Source organism: Mustela nigripes, chromosome 9, assembly GCF_022355385.1.
Source record: "Mustela nigripes isolate SB6536 chromosome 9, MUSNIG.SB6536, whole genome shotgun sequence".
NCBI classification, from domain to species: Eukaryota; Metazoa; Chordata; class Mammalia; order Carnivora; family Mustelidae; genus Mustela; species Mustela nigripes.
The window spans coordinates 82,117,460-82,138,097 of NC_081565.1; the positions used below are offsets into that span (position 1 = coordinate 82,117,460).

At 43.9% G+C, this 20,638-nt stretch overlaps 1 protein-coding gene across 4 annotated transcripts in view; it reads left to right on the forward strand.

Moving 5' to 3' along the window:
- Window positions 1-20,638, forward strand: part of DOCK8 (dedicator of cytokinesis 8) — a 201,974-nt gene that overhangs the window by 76,076 nt on the left and 105,260 nt on the right. For all 4 annotated transcript variants that reach the window (XM_059411918.1, XM_059411919.1, XM_059411921.1 and 1 more), the window contains 6 exons: window positions 4,055-4,267; window positions 9,216-9,301; window positions 13,375-13,441; window positions 15,562-15,711; window positions 17,517-17,597; window positions 18,718-18,877. In XM_059411918.1, coding sequence (XP_059267901.1) covers window positions 4,055-4,267; window positions 9,216-9,301; window positions 13,375-13,441; window positions 15,562-15,711; window positions 17,517-17,597; window positions 18,718-18,877 — 757 coding nt within the window. The remainder of the gene's footprint in view (window positions 1-4,054; window positions 4,268-9,215; window positions 9,302-13,374; window positions 13,442-15,561; window positions 15,712-17,516; window positions 17,598-18,717; window positions 18,878-20,638) is intronic.

Consider the following 20,638-nt stretch of genomic DNA (forward strand, 5'->3'; position numbering starts at 1 on the left):
TGTTGAAACTATGGGAAATACTAATATGTTAACCCAAAATCAAGAATCCAACTCTTGAATTTGGTAGGAAAGGCATGCCTACAGAAATATAGAGGGCAGTATCTTGGGGTACTAGGACTCTTGTGTCTTCTTAAAAAGTATCTTTTCTCAATTTTATACAGTTTCTCTAACAAGTACTTATTAATTATTCAGGGAAAGCTGTCTTTCTTTAAAGCATTTTTTTTTTTACTTATTTTAGAGAGAGAGAGAGAGCGAGAGAGAGCGAGACCATATTCATGTGAGGGGGGAGCAGCAGACGGAGAGGGAGAGGGAGAGAATCTCAAGCAGACCCCCCACTGAATGTGAGTCCTCACTTAGGGCTTGATCTCATGACCCTGAGATCATGACTAGAGCTGAAACCAAGAGTCAGATGCTTAACCTACTAGCCACCCAGGCGCCTGAAGGGAAGTGAACTGTCTTAGTCAACTTGGGCTGAATAATAGAGTACAATAGACTGGGGTCGCTAAAACACCAGACATTTATTTTTTTCTCATAGTTCAGAGGTGGGAAGTTCCAAGATCAAGGTGTCAGTGATTTCATTTCTGGTAAGAGTCCTCTTGCTGGTTTGCAGACACCTTGTTGTATCACCACACAGTGGAGACTGAAAGAAAACAAACTTTCTCATATCTCTTATAAGGGCACTAATTCTATTGACGAAGGCCCCATCTTTATGACCTGATCACTTCCCAAAGGCCCTACCTCCCATTAGCCTGTTAGGCAGTAGGATTTCGACACATGAATATTTCAGGGACACAAATGTTCAAGTCCATAACACTGGTCACAATGACACCAAATAGTAACTAACACATGGGGTTGTTTGAGTATTAAATGAGTTAATATGTGTTAAGTATTTAGGTCAATGCCTGCTCTTCCTTAGTGCCCGTACCTTCTAAGTAAAATAAACCAGTCATGAAAGAACATAAATTATATAATTCCACTTGTGTGAGGTCCCTAGAGTCCCTCAGTCCTAGAGTCCCTCAGATTCCTAGAGACCAAACATAGACTGGTGGTTGTCAGGACTGTTGGGAGTGGGAGGAATGGAGATTATCTTGTAATGGGTACAGACTGTAGTACAAATGGGTACCAACGGAAAGAATTGTGGATGGTGGTTTGCACAACAGTGTGAATGTCCTTCACCCTACGAGCTGTACTCTAGAAAAGGATGAAGATGGAAAATTTTACATTCTGTATATTTTAGCACAATTAAAAAAATTTTAAAGAAAGCCAGGGCTCTATTCCAACTTGTCCATTTTATAAATAGGAAAAATAAAACAAAGGGGAAGAAATTTGTTCAAGTTTTATAGAGCATCTTCTGAAATTTAAAACACCTATGGAGTTTTAAGCTTTCAGGCTCTCCCATTATAAGCATCTCACCACGCTGAATGGTAAATGACTAGAGAGTTTTACAATAATACCTATGTTCCAACAGTGTGGTCTCTACCGCCCAGCTGACTACTTAATCTGAGCACTGCAGAGGAATCAGCCATCAGTTCCAGGGCTGAATATGATGGGCTTCCTGAAGCATGGGACATCTGCACTCTGTAGATTTTTAAGGGATTTTTCATTGGGAATTTTGACTAAATTCAGTTTTTATTTTATATCATGAGCAACTGAATTTTTCCTTGTTTTGGTCAGACAGAAGCCACACCAGGTATCTCAACAAAGGAAATATAATATAAGGAATTGGTTAACCAGTGTGGAAAGACCGAGAGAACCAAATGGGAGAATTCAGGTCCTACAGAAATAAGAGCTGGAAACAGCAGGCCATCCTGCGGCTTGGGCCCAGAGCAGAGGCTCTAAATCTGGATCTTTATCGCAATCCCCTGGAGGGCTTGCTTGAACCCACAGGGCCACGCCCCACCCCAGAATTTCTCATTCAGTAGGTCGGGGTGGTGCTTGATAATTCGCACTTCTAATTAGCGTTTCCCAGGAGATGCTGAGGCTACTAGTCCCAAGACCACACTTGGAAACCACGGGTCTGGTGGGAAGAGTTTGGAGTTATCAGAACCTAGATCCTTAGAGCAAGGGGAGGGCCAGACCTAGCTAGAGGCCGTGTCTTGGGAATCTCAGAGGAAATACTCCACGGGGTCTGGGAGTTTGGACTTGGACCGCTTAGAAGGGCCTGACTGGCTGGTGCTCATACCTCCAAGGAGGTAAGATGAGGATGGTTCTGGAAGCGTCCAAACTCGCTGGAGGCCAGAGCTCACTGCCACCACCAACTTTCCAGGAGCCGCCAAGTCCCTTCTCCCTCTAGCGCCCCCTACTGGCAGAACCCAAAAGGAGAGGTGGCAAAGCAGAAATGTGCCTTGCTGAGGACCAGGCCCAGCATCACAGAGCTGAGTATAAACTTTGGAACAGAGAGCAATGGGTAAATGACCATCACCCCATGAAGCACCCTCATCTGGCATGCTAACAGCACTCCATTAAGTCATCAACTAGGTTGTAGAGCCAAGTTACACAAACGTGTTTGACTAATACTCATTGTGCAGAGATGCTCAGACTGTGAGACAACCGGCAACACCTTCCATGTCGCTCCCATTCTGGGCACCTTCTGAGTGGAATGGGGAGGCCAGGTTCCTGAATGTACGGAAGTTCAGTCCGTGTATGGTGCACCTCCGTGGTACACACATATTCCATAAAAATTAGAGGATATTATGGATAATACTGAATACCTTCCCTTTTCATATTAGCAATACACTGTGCTGTGATCACCTTTCTTGTCCAGGGATACATGTTTACTTGGGTTTTCTGCAGATGGCTGCATAACATCCCATTATATGAAAGTTCCCAAATCTTTGAATACTACTTCTTTGGGGAGATATTTAGACACTTTCTATTATTTTGATACTACAATGTTCCAGAGATGCTGTTGTCCTCACAATCCTTGCTCACTTGTCCATCATATCCTTGGGATGAATTCTGGAGATGATCTCTATTGACATCCTTTCAAAGAAACTTGGTAAATTCAATTCATTTTCCCAAAGTCCTCATCAATTCTAAGCCAAAAAAATCAGTAATTAAAGTACTAATATTAATTATTGCTAGCACATTCAGTTAGGTAACATTTATGATCGAGCAGAGTAACACTTTTTTAAGGTAGATGGATGTCACAGGAAGGATATTTTATAGAGAAATTGTGTAGTGACACATCCATTTAGTAGAACTTGAGAACATTTTACCATTAAGTTTATAGTTATTTATAACAGTTCATCTATATTCTTATGATATATCGCTGATTGTGGTTATATAGTCTTTGCCAAGTCTTTGGTTGGGTTTGCCATTCCCCATTACCGGAACATTCCTAACGGAATAAAGCATCCGCTTTGTGAAGGCTTTCAGACTCTTTTTTTCAAACACACTGCGGCTAAAAGAGGATGCCCTTTGAATAGCAAAGGGCTTTTCTGCTTTTTGTTCTGGTGCTTTTTCCTATAACTGCTATGAAAGTCCTGCAGAAGAATATTCCCAGCCCCACATCCCAGTCTTCAGAAGCATAATATTCAGTCTGAGAATTTCTGGAAGGTTTCTTTGGGAAGGCTCCTCTCGGGTCATCTTATTTTCTAGTTTCGGCTAGAAACTAGAAAATTCTGAAATTGAGATTAGGATGAGGTCCCTGCACACCCCAGACTTCTCTCTGTTCAGCCTCTTCCAGTTGTGTCCTGCCCGAGCATGGGACATGAGCGATGTGCCCCAGAGATTCAGCTCCCCCCCTCCGGAAGACAACATGCCCCAAACAGAAAGGAACACAGTGCTGTTTCTCAGACCTCTCCTCAAGGACCGGTTTATCCACATCCTAGGAGTAATTACCTGCTTCTAGGTGGGAAGGAGACATTTAATTTTAGGATATTCGGGCCAGGAAGCAAAGCTGTGGTTTTTGTCAGACCCTCCGGTTTGCTCAGAAGCCACTTGAGGCCCGATCCTCAGTCCTACGTGGGTGCAGGGGTGAGACCAGCTGGGGTCTCGCGTTCTCATTTTGGACCCACCGTCTCCCTCTCACACGATGGGTCTCTTCCCGCAGGCGCGTCCCCGCCCCTTAAACGTGCTGTGCGATGTGACCGGGAAAGGGCCCCTCACCGCCTGTGGCTTCGACCTCCGCAGCCTGCCGCCTGACCCGCGGCTGGAGAACCTCCTGCAGCAGGTGAGCGCCGAGGACTTCGAGAAGCAGAATGAAGAGGCCCGGAGGACCAACCGGCAGGCCGAGCTCTTTGCCCTGTACCCGTCGGTGGACGAGGTGGGTGCGACCCTCCCGGTGCTGGAGAGCTTCAGGGAGGAAGCTGAGTCTCCAGGAGAATATTATCTAGTCGTGACCAGATAGCCCTGTCCGGATGCTTCGTTGTATGATTTCTGGGCCGTTGTCTTCCCTAGGACAGGCCTGTGGGATAGCTGTCAGTTACTAATCAGTCCTGCCAAGAGATTCCAGTGATAACAACCAGGATTTTCATTGCTCTCTACAAAACACTTTCACTGACTTTTGTCTCTTTTCATTCTCCCAACATTTCAAGGGTCTGCAGGTAGTGACCTCACTCTGTGAGTCAAACCATTCAGTTATTTGGGGGTCTGTTTTGGGGGTGAACCCAGCAAGACGTGCGCTACTTGAACTTTGATATTCTCGAGTGTTAAGATCTTTGTAAAAAATAATCTCTATGAACAACCTGAAGGGAATCGCTTTGAAAACATTCCAGCCTAAAAGAACATACCTGTGTTCTTCTTCTTTTTTTTTTTTTTTTTAAGATTTTATCTGTTTATTTGACAGAGATCACAAGTAGGCAGAGAGGCAGGCAGAGAGAGAGGAAGGGAAGCAGGCTCCCCGCTGAGTAGAGAGCCTGGGCTCGATCCCAGGACCCTGGGATCATGACCTGAGCCAAAGACAGAGGCTTTACCCACTGAGCCACCCAGGTGCCCCCATACCTGTGCTCTTAACGCATGAACTTCAGGATCCCAGTTGCCTACTTTTTTCCATGTTGGAGCTGACCGAGGACAGTGCGATCACTTGGGCTTTGCCTTGTGGTCCCTCCCTGGGGTACTTCAGATGGCTAGCATGGGAAATGACCGTGACTCCAGTCTGTTTAGTATCCTCATACTTAATAGAAGGCTCTGTGCCTTTCCTCTATCTGTCAGAATGTCTGTACTTCTGGTTCTTACCAAAACTGGCGACAGCAGCAGCTCTGCTGTTCGAAATTTATTGAAAGCTCAGTTGCAGGATCCACAATTTGGGGGCATTTTTGCCCAAGGGATAAACCATCATCCCTGCCTCTAAATGTTAGAAATTTAATTTTCGGATCCAACAGGAAGACCATTAGGGGTGCAAAGCCCCCACCCCTGGGCGTTGTGTTTGCTGACTTGCCCTGGGATGAGCTTACTGTTGGTAAAAAAAAAAAAAAAAGCCTAGTAAGGGAGGCCGCAGTCACGAGATGTGACGTGATGTCCACTGTGCAAATATTATCGAGGACACAGACCTCCTCCTCATCCAGCACCTGCTTCATTGAGGATCCAGAGGGAAATTGTCTCTCAAGCCTACAGACAGAGAAGAAGTTGCATCCACTGGGGAAGCAGGAACACTTAGACAACTCTGCACAGCTTCTTCTTAAGTCTTCACTTCAGGTCAAATTTCTGTTTGCAGCTACTAAATCCAGTGGCTTACTTACTGGCATTTACTTCTCCTTTGTTCCTTCCTTCTTTCTCCTTATATTCCAGCCGCCTTGGTTTTCTGACCTACTTATTTCATTTGCAGTGGCCTCAAATCCTTTCCTGAATGAGGCAGGTTAAAAATAAACATGAATAATTTGGGCAGTGTTATCGCAGGTTGCAGAGTAAGAGTCAGGAAGGTTAAGTATCTTGTTCAAGATTCAACAGGCAAATTAAAATACAGAATGGGCATCCCAGCCCCGTGACCCCAACCTTTATAGTTGCCTGTTTATGTTTCTACATGGGACTGCCTTGTGTGTGAGCCCACCGAATTGAAATCCAAAGATGATATAAGCAACCACATTGTGTGGTTTCAGTTTCCATAGAAATTTGATTTTTTTTTTTTTTACCAACTTTGTCAAGAAGTAGTAACCTGATAGGTTCGATTTCTACTTACATTCCGTTTCCTCCCAGTTCCATGGTGGAGGTGCCCGTAGGTCAGAAACTGTCCCCACGTGGATGCCAGGAGAGAGAAAACAAGTAAGGAGTGAGGAGGACATGCCCAGTGGGATGTCCGCTCGCTGAAGTCCCTGCTGGGGGACTGAATGAGAGGGTGTCCAGGCTTGCACTGATTACAAAAAGAATCACGGACTCTGAGGAAAGAACTTTGTTTTATGGTCTCTGGAACAATGCAGAAACTCGATTAGGACTGAAGTTATAGTCTAGAAGAGGTCCTAGGTATGCTTTATTGAGTGGAGAGGAATGCTTTGTAATGATTGTGCCAATTATTTGTAAATTGCTATGTCTGAAATGCTGGAGGGCCCCTCTACCAGCCTTTCATATTCTGAAGCTCATACACACAGAAATCGCATTTGTCCTTGTAACTTGAACTTCCTCCAAAGATGGTCCTACGGAAGAAAGGAAAATTTGAGGCTACCTTGACGTGATCACCCCTGCTGATTTTTTTTTTTTTTTTTTTGGAAACACATTAATGAAACTATTTAGTATGACCTTGAGTTTATTTCCTGGCGAGGAGAATGAGAAGAGAGGTAAACTATTCTATCCAAGTTATGACTGAGCCTACAGGAGAGGTAAAAGGAGAACATAACCACCAAGCCTCTGTGAGGTGACGTCTTCCCCTGATTCACTCTCGGTTCTGTGAAAGGCATCCTGTGTATTGGTCCCTACAAAGATGCCCCTGTCCTCGGGATCACAGAAGAATTCGCATTCAATCTCCCTAGGCTGTAAGTGACAGAGCCCAACTAAAAATCAATTATGAAAAAAATGGTGGTGGGGGATGAGATTTATCCATTCACATAATGCCAGCACAGGCGGCAGATGGAGTGTGGGCCTCGGGATCTCCTGCGTCAACTGAGAGAGGGATGTCTCTCCTACTGTCTTTGTCTTTCTCTCTCACTATCTCTCTCCCTCCCATTCTGTCTCTGTCTCTCTCTAAATATATATATATATATGTACACACACACACACACTCACTCAGGAAAGTAAAACTACAGACATCCACTTAAAAGTTTGTATTTGCTCTTCTCCTTCTCTGGAAACTAGTTCCAATTTCAGATAACTATAAAGGCTCAAGAAACACATATGGATTAGAAGAGACTTAGGAAATGCATCAATATGTAGACCTTGTTTGGATCATGATTTAACAAACTGCAAATAAAAAAAATGGAGAGGGGGAAATTTGGAACTGACTGTTTAATATCAATAAGAAATATAACTGTTTAGTAACAATAAGAAATTTAGTAGCAATAAGAAATAAGAATAAGAAGTAATAATAAGAAATTATATCATGATATTAATCATGATATTATATATCATGATTCTAAAAAGGCACAGCTGTGATATCATGAGATATAATGATATTATATTATATATATATTAAATATATAATATATATATAATATAATTATATAATTATATTATATATTATATAATTATATATAATTAAATATATAATATATATATAATATAATATCATTATATCTCATGATATCACAGCTGTTTCTTTTTAGAAGTCTATCTTTTAGAGATTTACAGATGAAGTTGTATGATGTCTGGGGCTTGGCTGCCAAGTAATCCACTATTGAGTGGGGAGAGGTCGTAAGTGGGAGTAGAGGTGAAACCAGGTTGCCCACGACTTGAATGCGTTGAAACTTACATGATGGGTAAAGATGGTTCATGACATTTTTCTCTCTAATTTTGTGTGTGTTTACATTTCCCAATGAAGAGCTTTTAACAAAGGATCCCCAAGATTCAAATCCACACCAGAGAGAGAGGGAGCCTTAGACACCCATGAATGTATGTTCAGTTTCTTCTCCAATGGTGGGGGGCTTCTTGTTTTCGATGTGTCTGCTCTGGTCACCCTGCAAGTGATCTGAGCTTGCTCCGAGGGAGCTGAGCTCCGTGTGGGTGTCGGGCAGTGCCTCCTTGGAAACAAGCCCAGCCCTTCCACCGGACAGGATGGCCAGCAGGATTGGGCCTTGGAGAATAGAGGTTAGAGTAGGTGTGACTTAACCTCTCTGTGTCACCAAACCGGGTTTAGAGCTATCGGGAAGGCAATTCTGTTGCTATTTCTAAAAATGTTACTGTTGCTGTCGGGTATCTGGGAGGAGCTCCCATGCTTTATAGCCCAGGAAAACTTTATTAGCCCTGACTACATTCTTTGGAGCCTTGTGAGCTACAGACCACCAGTGTTGGGATAGTCTATGACAAGGGCAGGAATTCAAGTTTTCAGGACTTGGCACTATTACCTTTGCATGCATGAAAATAATTAAGATCCTGTGATAGTTCAGGTTTGAATGTGAAAAGTTTCCTTAGGATCGTGGTGTTTCTCTTTAAGTCTTGAGTCCCAATGCAGTAAAATAGAGTCCCAAATGTGGTTAGTGGAAAAAAAAAAAAAGGTGTATTTACCATTACTAAGTTGTTACTCATGTGTCATTACTAAGTTTCCTGTACTTAGAACTTCAGCAAGCTCTACCTGGATACGCCTGTGTAGAATCTATGTTTAGTCTCCCATCTGTTTAAGAAAATGGTCAGCTAGAAAGACACTCTCTTATGAGTATCGGTGGTTTACATACAGCCTGCTGTGAGCTGTTCTGACTCAGGGTTCAAATATGAAACTCACTTTTTACTAGAAAAACTTGGCAGGAAAAAAGTTCTGAATGGGGACTTAGAGCAGCCAAAAAAAAAAAAAAGCAATCCACCACGCCAACAATAGGTGTAATGTTTTGCAGTGCCGTCTGGTGGATGTTACTCAGTCCTATTCGTGTTCCAATTTCCTTCCTTCCTCTCTCTGTCTCTTTGTCTCCAATGCCTTGCCTTCCTAAAGGGGAAATTGTTTGCGGTCAGCGTTGACTTCGAAGCTCGGGACTGAATAACAAACCCTCTTATAAAAGGCAAAGTGTTATCTGTCTGTTAGACACAAGGCCGATGCAGGTTGAGCGCTGGGCAGCAGCCTTTCCTTCCCTGGACTCACGCCCGCCGGAACCCCTCATGGAAATTCACTTATGATTTCTTCGCCATGTGATTCATAATAGGAGGATGCTGTGGAAATACGTCCGGTGCCAGAATGTCCAAAGGAACATCTGGGCAACAGAATACTGGTCAAGGTGCTGACCCTGAAGTAAGTCTCAGCAAGCATACTAGCCACTGCACGGAGCTGATCTTGCCTTTTACAGACAAGCTGTGTCTGTAGGGACCGAGCTCGAATGGGGAGGGCCGTGGGGCACCCTTGTAACCGTGTGCGGTTGTGACATGATGGGAGAAGCAGCGTTTGGAGTCAGCTAGACCCAGATTCTAACTCTCCCAAGATTCTAATTCTCCCAGTGGTCCCTCCTGTGTCATAGCAAAGGCACACCCTGAAGGGAGTCATGGAAGGGAACTGAGAGAAACAGAAGGAACAGGGAAAGCTGGGTGGGGGGCGGGGGAGGGGGGGAACACCTGAAAAGGAGTGAATGGTGTACTTGAGTCCACTCTGACTAACTCATGAGTGCCGGTGGTGCATTTCTCTTCCCAGCTCTGTGTCTAGTGACTTCCCGTTCGTCCTCACTTGAAATTGGCCACGGTAGGATATTTGCAACATAGAAATGAGAAAATGCTACAAATCAGAGCTTTTTTTCTCCCCCCACAGAGACTTGTTTGTTGATTATTGAAACAGCGTTAAATGCTACTAAAACCCAGTCTCCATGCCGGGGACCTCAGAGGACCAGAGAGCAGTGTGAACTCCAGCAAACCATTTTAAGGGAGTCCCCACTGCTAGCAAGGGCCAGTTCTTACCATCTAAGGATACAAGCCCATTGTGGCCAGCTGTCTGTTCTGTTTTTGTTTTTGCTTTTTCAAAAGAAGCAGGAAATTCAGATTTTTCTGCATGACTTCCTGACTTCTTACATACCTTCTCATTTCCTTTTTAAATATCCTACGACCTCATATCTGCCATCTGGATTCACCTGGTGGGCCAACTGTTTGCCACATCTACTTTATAGCAATTACCTCTAATTTTTTTTTTTTTTGATGGTTTACTTTTAGAGTAGGAGAAAGTCCGCTGTCCTTTGTTGACGTGTATTAATTTGATACGTGCAGATCAAAATATTACATACATTATTGAATACACATAAATGAAAAATTGAAATGTATGAACTAATAAATCACAGTAAATCCAGCACACAAACAGATTGTTGCATATCTAGTTGGAAGGGTTTGCATGCCTCTCTTGCAGACGTCTACTTTGGAGAATTCTTCCAACTTCAAATCACAGACTTCAAATCACAGACTCTGGAAAATATTCAGTTGTAAAATGCTCTATCTGGGCAACAGTACATAAGCATATTATATTTTCATACCCCATTAGGAGGGTCATTCATCTGCTGAAGTCACTTCATGGCCCCTCAAATAGCACCTGGTTTGCAATTAGGGCACCTGGATCCTGGATTCAAGGCTGTATTTCAACCCTGGGAGCTTCTCTGGGTGTTTTAGCTCTTAGGGATAAATGATGTTGTTCCGCCAGGCATTCTTGAAGTTCCTACTTGCCCTAAACTTCCGTGATTCTAATGAACAGTTTCCCCAGATCCTCTCCTGAGAACAGAAGCAGGCAGAGCTGCTCACCCGGGGCTCCCTTGATGTGGTAACCCCTCCCCCCAGCCAGCTCTACCCAGCGTGGGGGGGGGGGGGGAGGGGCGTGAGGGCCTTTTGTCTTATACAGGGAGATGAGCAGCTCATAAAAGAGCTCTCTGGCAAGTCTGGGCTACAAAAGGCAACCTCTAGCCCTTGCAGGCCAACCCGGAAGTGGGAGTCGGCTGGCCCTTGAGCAGGGGGACTGAGTGGAAGTGACCGCCGGTCTCCTCTGCGTTGCTCAGGAAGCCCCCTATTGTCTGAGGCATTCACCCACCCCCACAGGATGCACATCAGGCCCCTGGTAGGTGCAGTAACTGTGCTCTTCAGGATTGGAGAAATTCTCCCTCCTGATGTCACTATGCCACCGAGCCTTCCAGATCCTTCCAATAAATAAAAAGCAGCAGTTCTCACAGGTGGGAAAACATGACCACTAAGACAGACCTGTATTATGAGAACAAAACAAAACAAAAAAAACAACAACAAATAGAGCCATTTGGATTTCTCTTAATGATAATTGTCAGTTTTCTGGCAATGTTTTTTCCCATTGTCAAAGCAGGAATCAGGTAGAATTGAGGTGCACTTGGCCCACTCAAGTGTCTTAAATAGTGTCCGTATCAACATACATCTGTAAGAGGAGTGATGTACCAAAGAGACTGTCCCACTTCTAACTACTCCAAATAAACCGGATTTAAAAAAAAAAAAAAAAAGCAAGTTCTTATAAGTAAACCTACAGTGTCAAAATTATGAATAGTAAAAATGTAATGGTAGTGTTAAAGACCCCCATTTCCCCATTGACACGGACATGCAGTATTCTGTTTTGACCACTACAGATTTTATCAGCTTGGGAATTTTTCAGAATCTGTTGAGATCTCTAACTGTCACTGTTTTGCTTTCGAGAAACATGTAAAGCCTCAAGCATGTAGAAAGAATCAGGCTGGTGTAGAATCTGCAAATGTTTATAGCACCTAGGGAAAAAAAAAAGAGGATGGCAACAAAGTATTTTTCTCTTTTGCATTTAATGTGCAAAAATCTTTAATAAAAGATTTAATGCTATCTTATGTACAGTAACCTCAGTTCAAGGAGTCTCCTTGCTGGTGAAACTGAGTGCATCATTAAGTTTACTCAGATAGATTGACTGATTGATTGATTTAAATTTTATTTATTTATTTGAGAGAGAAAATAAGCAGGGGGAATGGAGGGAGGGGGAGAGAGAGAGAGAAGCAGACTTCTGGCTGAGCAAGAAGCCTGATGCAGGCTCCCCAGGACCTGGAGATCATGACCTGAGCTGCCCAGGTGCCCCCCCCAGCCCCCGAGCGTGTTTTAAATGCAGATTTTGGGAGACCTTGCAGCACCATCCTTCCCTCTAAGAGATTATGGTTCACTGGACCTCAAGGGGGACAAAGAAACCTACATTTTGATAAACTTCTCATTTGCCTCAAAATTTAAGTTTCTGGGGACTACCCTTGGAGATACACCTGTAGGAAGAAAAACCTCAGGTTCTGTGAAAAACCTCAGGTTCTCTTTTTAGGGATGCCTGGATGGCGCAGTTGGTTGAGCGTCCGATTCTTGGTTTGGGCTCAGTTCATAATCTCGGAGTCATGAGATCGAGCCCCATAATGGGCTCTGGGCTCAGCATGGAGTCTGCTTGAGTTTCTCTCTCCCTCTGCCTCTCCCACTCATTCTCTCTCTCAAATAGATAAATAAATCTTAAAAAAAAAAATAAGTCTTCTTTTTAGACAAGGTTACCCAGCAATAAGGCCATCCTCTCACACATGCCTTGAAACAAAATTTGGCCTAATTTCCATGGCTTCTGACGTAATGGTGGTCCAGGGCCTGGTTCCTGGTGCGCTCAGCTAACAGGATCCTAAATCACAGGTTGTTAGCCTGAGAAGCTTGGAACATGTTAATCTGTGCTTCTCGTGTCTTCCGTAACATGTGGAAAGATTATGCTCTGGATATGCGGTCTCCTCAAACCCACCATTTCAAGGGGAATGGGCGGTTAGGGCTGACATGCTTCTAGCTCTCACTGGGTCCCCACAGCTCTGATCCTGACCCAGCAACTCAGCAGCTCCCCAGACAGAGAAATTAGGAAAGACCAGATATCCACCCACACGAATGGTCCCACTATAAATTTATGCAAAAGCAGCAAAACTTTATTTAACTCTGAAATGCCTTGTCCCCTAGAATTGAATAAGAGGGATTCTTACCCTAGTAGTAAAGGGTAAACTGGGAATAAAATCTTTGACTAAACAGAGGCTTTACCATTAGAAAACACAGCACCCACAATGGTAAGTAGAGCCATATTGGATCCCACTGTGGCGCCATTCTGCCCTCTGTCCCTTGCAGTGCCCCCGACAAGTACTTTTTAGGAGAAGGTGCCATCCAGCCCAGTCTCCAATGACTGCGCAATTTCCACCAACCTCCATCTTTCTCCACTAATATCCCAGTATGAGTCTCATCTGTGTGGAGTTATCCAAATATTTTGGGGGAATGGCGTACATGTTTAAGCAGTTTATAGAGCTCAGCACTTTCAGCAAATTCAAAATCATCTAAATTAAAATGCTATTTTTTTTCTTTCTCTGACAGGTTTGAGATTGAAATTGAGCCTCTGTTTGCCAGCATTGCCCTCTATGATGTTAAAGAAAGGAAAAAGGTAATGAAGCAAAGAACATTCCATCCTGGGGGGCACACTATTGCTCATGATTGGGGGGGGGGGGGGGGCGTGTTTTTCAGATCTCACTTCTCTGCAGCAAAAACACATCAAATTTGAAAGTAGATGACCTTTGACACATCTGGTCCTACTGCCCTGGCAGTTTTTGCAGGATTGATCTGGCAATGTTAGTCATTTATGTTCTTCGAAGAATCTTGAAGGGAAAGCCTGCTGGAGGTAGTGGCCTGTTTAGGATCGAGAGACCAAAGAAATAGCAACATATGGGATGACACATAAACAAGGCAATTTAAATACATTTTTGACAAGTTTGGATATATATGTAATGTCACCTCTGTTTGGGAGTTTTTGCACTGTGAGATAATCTCGTCACGGATGGTGAGGACCATGAGATGAAGACCTCACTGAATGTGATGTCCTTTTAATGAAAGAGATTTTGAGTACCTCAGCCTCTTCTCCAGGAGAGTTTTACTGTTTAGTCACTTTGTGAACCCCGGAGGAGGACAAAAACAACCCAGCCACAAAGGATGCTGTTGCCCCTTTGACCTGTAACCTCTCTGTATTTAAGGAAGTGTGTATCTTTTGGATAAATGTTCATAACAGCTGAGATGTACATCAGCTCGGGTAGGTTTACTGCTAAAACTGCTAACCCCTAAATTCCAAAGTGTAAGGTAGTAACTGTCCCACGTGAGCGGGTGTCAGAGATCCCCTGGAGGACTTTGACATCTCAGATGCTGGGCTCCCGTCAGAGCGTTGGACTCCAGAGGTCCGGGGGAGCCTGAGAATCTGCATTTCTAACAGCTTCCTTGGTGATGCTGAACCTGCTAGGCAGGGGACCACATTTGGAGAACTTCTGGTTTAAAAAAGAAGTTTCTGTCTTGGTTTCTTAGCAATCCAGGGTGGCGTGGGGTGGGTGCTAGCTCAGCAGAGGTCTGCTGCCCTGTCGTTCTAGAACCCCTGCTGGCAGAGCTCCACCATCTTCAGTATGCACCCTCCCTAAGCCTTGTCCTTGGCACTGTACTCCCCAAAAAGGGAAATGATGGGTGGGGGAGGGCTGGAAGTGTTTCGTTTGTTGGTTTGTTGAAGTGCAGGAGGCATACACTCTTATACTAGTTTTGAGTATACAGTGCAGGGATTTGACAGTTCTATACATTCGACAACACTCACCCCCTTACCTGTTGTTACCAGCTGGGTGACTCAGCCCCTGTGCTCACAGCTCATTGGAAAGAACCTAGTCACATGCTCACTCCACCTGCAAAGGATGCTGGTAAATGTAGTTTCTGCCGAGCAGCCAGTTCTCAGCTACGAACCTTAGCGATGAAAGGGAGACCCGACTACCCAGCGGCTCTTAACTAACACGGCACTGGCGAGCCTGGCAGCACGTGGCCTGCCCTGCTCTTGCTCAGAATCTCGAATGGGGCCTCGCCACCTGCGACATGAGAAACACTCTTGAATTTCCATGCCTGGCTTCCTTCCCGGGTTAGCCAGTGAGAGTCAAGCTAGTGTCCTCGCTGTGAGCGACCCTCGCTCGTGGCTCTGCGCGCTCTGAGACCTTTCTCAGGCTTCTCTGTGCAGGGCTCTCTCCCCAGTGAACCGTCATCCTCCAGCTCTGCCCATGTGTCCCTATCCAGGGACCCTCCGTGTCACATGCCTCCTGATCGCCGTCCCTCCACTGGATGTGACCTCCCACCCTCTGGAGCGTCCCCTGTGCTTTTCCGTGCGAGTGCGGTCCCTTATCTCTAGCTCCTACTAGTAAATGGCAAAATTGCCTTTTTCCTCATTCTTGACTGTAAACTGACTGGGGTGGGTGTGGGGCAGAGACGATTTCTTGTGTTTCTTTGCCACGGTGCCCAACGCATCATTGGTATTCAGGAAATAACGGGTGGGATAATAAAAATGCAAATGTTTCGAGGATCATCTCTCCAGCAGCTCCAAGACATCTAGAAATTGCGACAAAATGCGTATCAGGTTTTTCCCCCACTCCTGGTCATAAAGACCCTTATCCTTGCGGCAACATTTCTTCATGGGTTCCTTACCCTTTAAACACACGTAGACCAGAAGAACAGCAGAGGTGACTTCTTCTTTGCCGTGCTCTTTGTTTACAGATCTCCGAAAATTTTCACTGTGACCTGAACTCTGACCAGTTCAAAGGCTTCCTGCGTGCTTACACGCCCTCCGTGGCCCCCTCAAGTCAGGCGAGATCCGCGGTCTTCTCCGTCACCTACCCATCCTCCGACATCTACCTGGTAGTCAAGGTAATTGAACGCAGGCTGGCTTGCACATTCTGCATTCGGAAGCTCTCCTCATTGCCTTATTCCCAGAGCATGTTTGCGGAAGAGAGGTCAGAACGGGTCCACATGTTCTCCGAGAGAGTCACTTTGTTCATTTTGTTTCATGTTCAACTGACCCCTTTTCCTTTCCAAGCAAATCCTGTATCTGAAGCTAGCACAACTCTGGGTTTGGGAGTCATACACTCTTGGTTTTGAATCCCCGCTTTGAAACTCTGTAGCTATAGGACTTAGGGTGATTATCTAACCTTGCCAAGACTTTGTTTCCTTTTGTGTAAAGTGGAGGTTATAATACTGGCCTCAGTGGGCAGTTGTGATTGCAGAAGAAAGCCGGGCCCATTACAGGCTTTATTCCTCCTATCCTCAGTGGTCCTGTTCTGGGAGGCTACTGTGGAGGAAGTCTTGGAGAGAGTACCTGTTCATGTTCTTCTAGACACCTGTAGAGAAATGTTCCCAAGTCCAGGCTTTGACAATTTAAGGTGTGGCCTGTGGTTTCCAAATTTCACTCTCCCTTTGTATCACTGTGTCACAGACTATGACTTTGTACGGTACAACTCAAAATATGTGGGACAATTCCAAGTAGAAGACTGTGCATTCTCGGCTGTACTCTTTGCTGATGTAAGAAAACCAGAGGCTTTCTCTGCACACCAGAATGACTGGTTAGAGGTTAACAATGAATATTGGGTATTTTACTTAGCTTAAGCCAAATATTTAGTTTTATTGACTGTTTACCCCAAAATTTTAAGTAATAATAATAATATTATTATTAATTTAGGTTTTATTTCACATCCATGCAGAGTTCCAGGCTTGGAACATTTTCTAGTTAGCACAGTGTTTTACTTCCAGGATCCCAAAGATTACCCCATGATCCCAAGAGAGCAACCTAGAGATTCCAAGAAATTAAATGACTTACTGGTGTCTAATCTCCACAAAGGCTAATGGGACTAACGCCACTTGTTTTTCTCTTCAACCTCCAAGTACAGCTACATTTCCTTGGAACAGAGGGTTGGCAAATTTCAGATCTCTCCTTTTCTTTCTCCCAAACATGGTGGTCACATTTCTGGCCAGTCAGATCCTTCATCTGAACCCAAATGGAAGAAGATACTCGACAGGCTGACATTCATTCGTATTTCCAGCCAGTTAGCCAAGTGAAAAGCTGCCGCATTCCATGCCTTTCAGTTTCTTTCCATGTCTGTTAAATCCAGAGAAGCGGCCCTAATAGGAAATACAAGCGAGACAATTACAGATAATTTATTCTGTTCATTTATTCATTTTGTGGAAGGTTTTGGTCCCTAACCCGACTTTTACGGAGGCCATATCTCTTTTTTACATTGTAAGTAATAATAAAGAAAATGAGCTTTTCACTTCTTACATATGTCTCGTGGGTTCTGTTTTATAAAATAACTTTTATTGCATTTTTTATTATAGGCATAATGCATGTTTATGGTTTAAAAATAGAAAATACACATAAGCATTAGGAAGAAGATAAAAATAGCACATAATCTCACCATACAAAGATAACTACTGTTAACATTTGCTGTGTATCTATTATCATCCTTTAGCTCAGCCTTTATGATTTTTTCTTTTTTTTACAAAACTGTGTAGTACTCTTCATGCTAATTTTTTTCACCCTAATTTTTTAATAAAAAATAGCACGAGCATCTTCCCCTGTCATCAAGTACTGTGACAAAACCTCATTTTGATGGTTGCATTGATGTCATTATATGGGTATAATTCATGAGTTTTGTTTTAATATTTTTTTTTGTTGGTAGATTGAAAAAGTCCTTCAGCAGGGAGAGATTGGAGACTGTGCCGAACCATACATGGTTATCAAAGAAGGTGATGGTGGAAAGGTATGACGCTTTGGCTGTTACTAAATGGTGATATCTTAGAATAAGCAGCTATTTTTTTGGAAGTTCCACAAAATAGTAAAGTCCATAATATGTCCGTAATATGTCCCCATATGAGACATTGATAAATTATGTCTTTAAAAAGAAGAAAGGAAAGCTGGTCATGGATAACTTTTTTTAAAGGAATAAATTCTTGAATTCAACAAATGACATAGACACCAGTGTCTGAAAAGAACTTGGCTAGGACAAAAGCCACATCCTGCTGTCTTGGTTCCAAGGCCCTGACCCAGGTTGGGAAGGCCACAGAGACCTCACGAAACTAAAAGGTATCAGAGCTCTGCTGGGCTTTCTCAACAGTCCCAGCCCATTTCCAAATATCTTTTTTGGTGTGGTTATTTGGAAATAGGCTGAGACTTCTGTATGGGATAAATTCACTGGGGCAACACAGGTACTGAGTCTGTGAAAAGGACATCTTTTCTCCGCATCCATTTGCAAAGGTTTCCAACGTGACTCTTTAAAACACAGCCTTTCTGGAAGAAGGCTTGGCTAAGGAGCACCCTGTTCCAGACTCATAAATTTCAAATACAATTTCTTGAACTCAAGGCATTCATTTTTTAAAAACTACCTTCTCTTTTGAACTCAGAACACCTTGGACATGTTACCAACCTAATAAGGACGTGGTGAACCATTATTGATTTTTCTAGAGTTTCCCAAGGCAACTTTTGAAAAGTAGACTCTCTTGACAGCTTGGTATTTAATTTGTAAAATGTTTCATTCCAGAATTTTGTTGTGCAGATCCAAGTCTTAGAGCTAGCCCCTAAAAGCACTTGTTGGTTAGGTTGGTTAGCTGGGATAATGATACTTGGACTTCTTTTTTTTTTTTTAGCTGAAGGTATATTTAATAATTGAATGTTGACTTTCTCTGAACTCTTCGATTTCTGATCTGTATTCTCTTGTCAGCAAGAATCCTAGCCTGAGTCGTATCATTCTCCTGCCCATTCACCCTTTTTAATTAGTAGGGTAGGGACTTTGGAAGTGGCTGTCATATCCATGGCAGAGACCGTTGACTTGGTGCTGGCGCCATATTGTTTGTTTCTGCTTGTGTCTTTCCGCTTTCCTCTAGAGTAAAGAAAAGATTGAAAAACTAAAACTTCAAGCAGAAGCCTTCTGCCAGCGTTTGGGGAAATACCGGATGCCTTTTGCCTGGGCTCCCATAAGCTTAACAAGTTTCTTCAATGTCTCCACCCTGGACAGGGAGGTAACCGATGTGGAGTCGATGGTTGGTAAGATTTTTCAACTGCAGTGGGGAGGGGAGGGGTCCCCAGTGCACTGACTCTGAGGTCAGGGGCTTAGGAGTGGGGGCTCAGAGTGCAGTATGGTGTGGAGAGTAGGAACAAAGAAGGTAAATAGAATGAAATACGTTATGACTGACTTACGAACGCTTGATTGGATGGTGATCCCCAAAACAATTACCATGAACATCTGTGGAACTTAAATATACTCCTGGAGTAAGACTTTTGGTTGGAATTTTCTGGACACTTTGACACTATAAAAAGTTAATTTTCAGTAGCTGCCTCCCTTTCAAAGTAAAAGTTTTGAAATAACAAAGTACAGCAACTATCTATAGTGGCTTAGACAGTGCCACCATGGTTGGCTCTTACAGGCTTCAAAAAACAGAACTCAGGTTTCTCAGCATAATTTCCAGTCCCTTCAAAAAAAAAATGTTTTTCCCCTAGTGTAATGAAAAAGTAGACGCCAAAAGAACATTTCTGTTACTGTTCCAACTTATTTAGTGTATTTCTCCTTTTCATCACCTCTCCCTGGATCTGAGTCATTAACTTCCCGAACAGTTTGGGTATGGAAGTGTCCAGGGGGGTTCAGAGTTCTCAAGCTGACCCACCCAGTGGAGTGTCTTTTGTCCTGAGTGTCTTTGTGTTCAGCAAATATGTGAGGCTGTTCACTTTCCTCATGTGTTCCCACGCCCTGCCTTTTCCCAAATGCCGCCCTTAATGGGGGACCGGAGGGAAAGGTATTTTATCACTACTGTGAATTACCAGTCAGAACTGCGGGGTTATTTCTGATTTACCAACAACAAACCTCATTCAAGTGCATCCTGACCTTCACACCACAATAAGTGGGTTGTTTTTTTTTTTTTTTTTTTTCATGCCAACTTCTATGTAGACCCACATAGCCTCATTTGAAAAGAATACTCACAGACTTCAGAGGGGACCATAAACTGGGTAATTTAGCCATAGGGTAATGACCGGGTCATGGATAAATTAACCTGACTATAGAGGCTGCCTCTTAAGAAGCAACCAGAAAATGCAGCGTTTAATCCTGGGGCAGTACGGCAAGTTTAGGCGGGCAATGGAAGCAGGAAGTTCCTGTTCAGGGGCACCTGGGTGTCTCAGTGAGTCAAGCATCTCCCTTCCGCTCATGTCATGTTCCCAGGGTCCTGGGTTTGAGCCTCACTTCAGGCTCCTTGCTCAGCAGGGCGTCTGTTTCTCCCTGTCCATCTGCTGCTCCGCCTGCTCTCTTTCTCTCTCTCAAATAAATAGGTAAAATCCTAAAAACAAAAATAAAAACTTCCCATTCAGCATCCCAGCAAGAATTAAGGATAAGAGAATATTCATAGAGTGGGCTTGGCGACATTAGAGTTCAAGGCAATTTGACCGTTCACAGTGGAACCCCTTAATTTTGCCGTATAAAAGCAACAAGGTGCCCACCTCAATCCCAGAAGGGGATAACAGATAACTGTGCAGAGTATCGGGGTCCCAGCCCAGGTGTGGGTGTGACTCAGGGTTCTAATCCCTATTGGACAGGTCAGCCAAGGAACCCCCTTCTGCTGCCTGGTGCCCACAGGGAGAGCAGAAGAATGCTCAGATTCAGAACGCACACAGGCTAACCCTGGCAACTTTTTTTTTTTTTTTAAGATTTTATTTATTTATTTGACAGAGAGAGATCACAAGGCAGAGAGGCAGGCAGAGAGAGAGAGAGGAGGAAGCAGGCTCCCTGCTGAGCAGAGAGCCCGATGCGGGACTCGT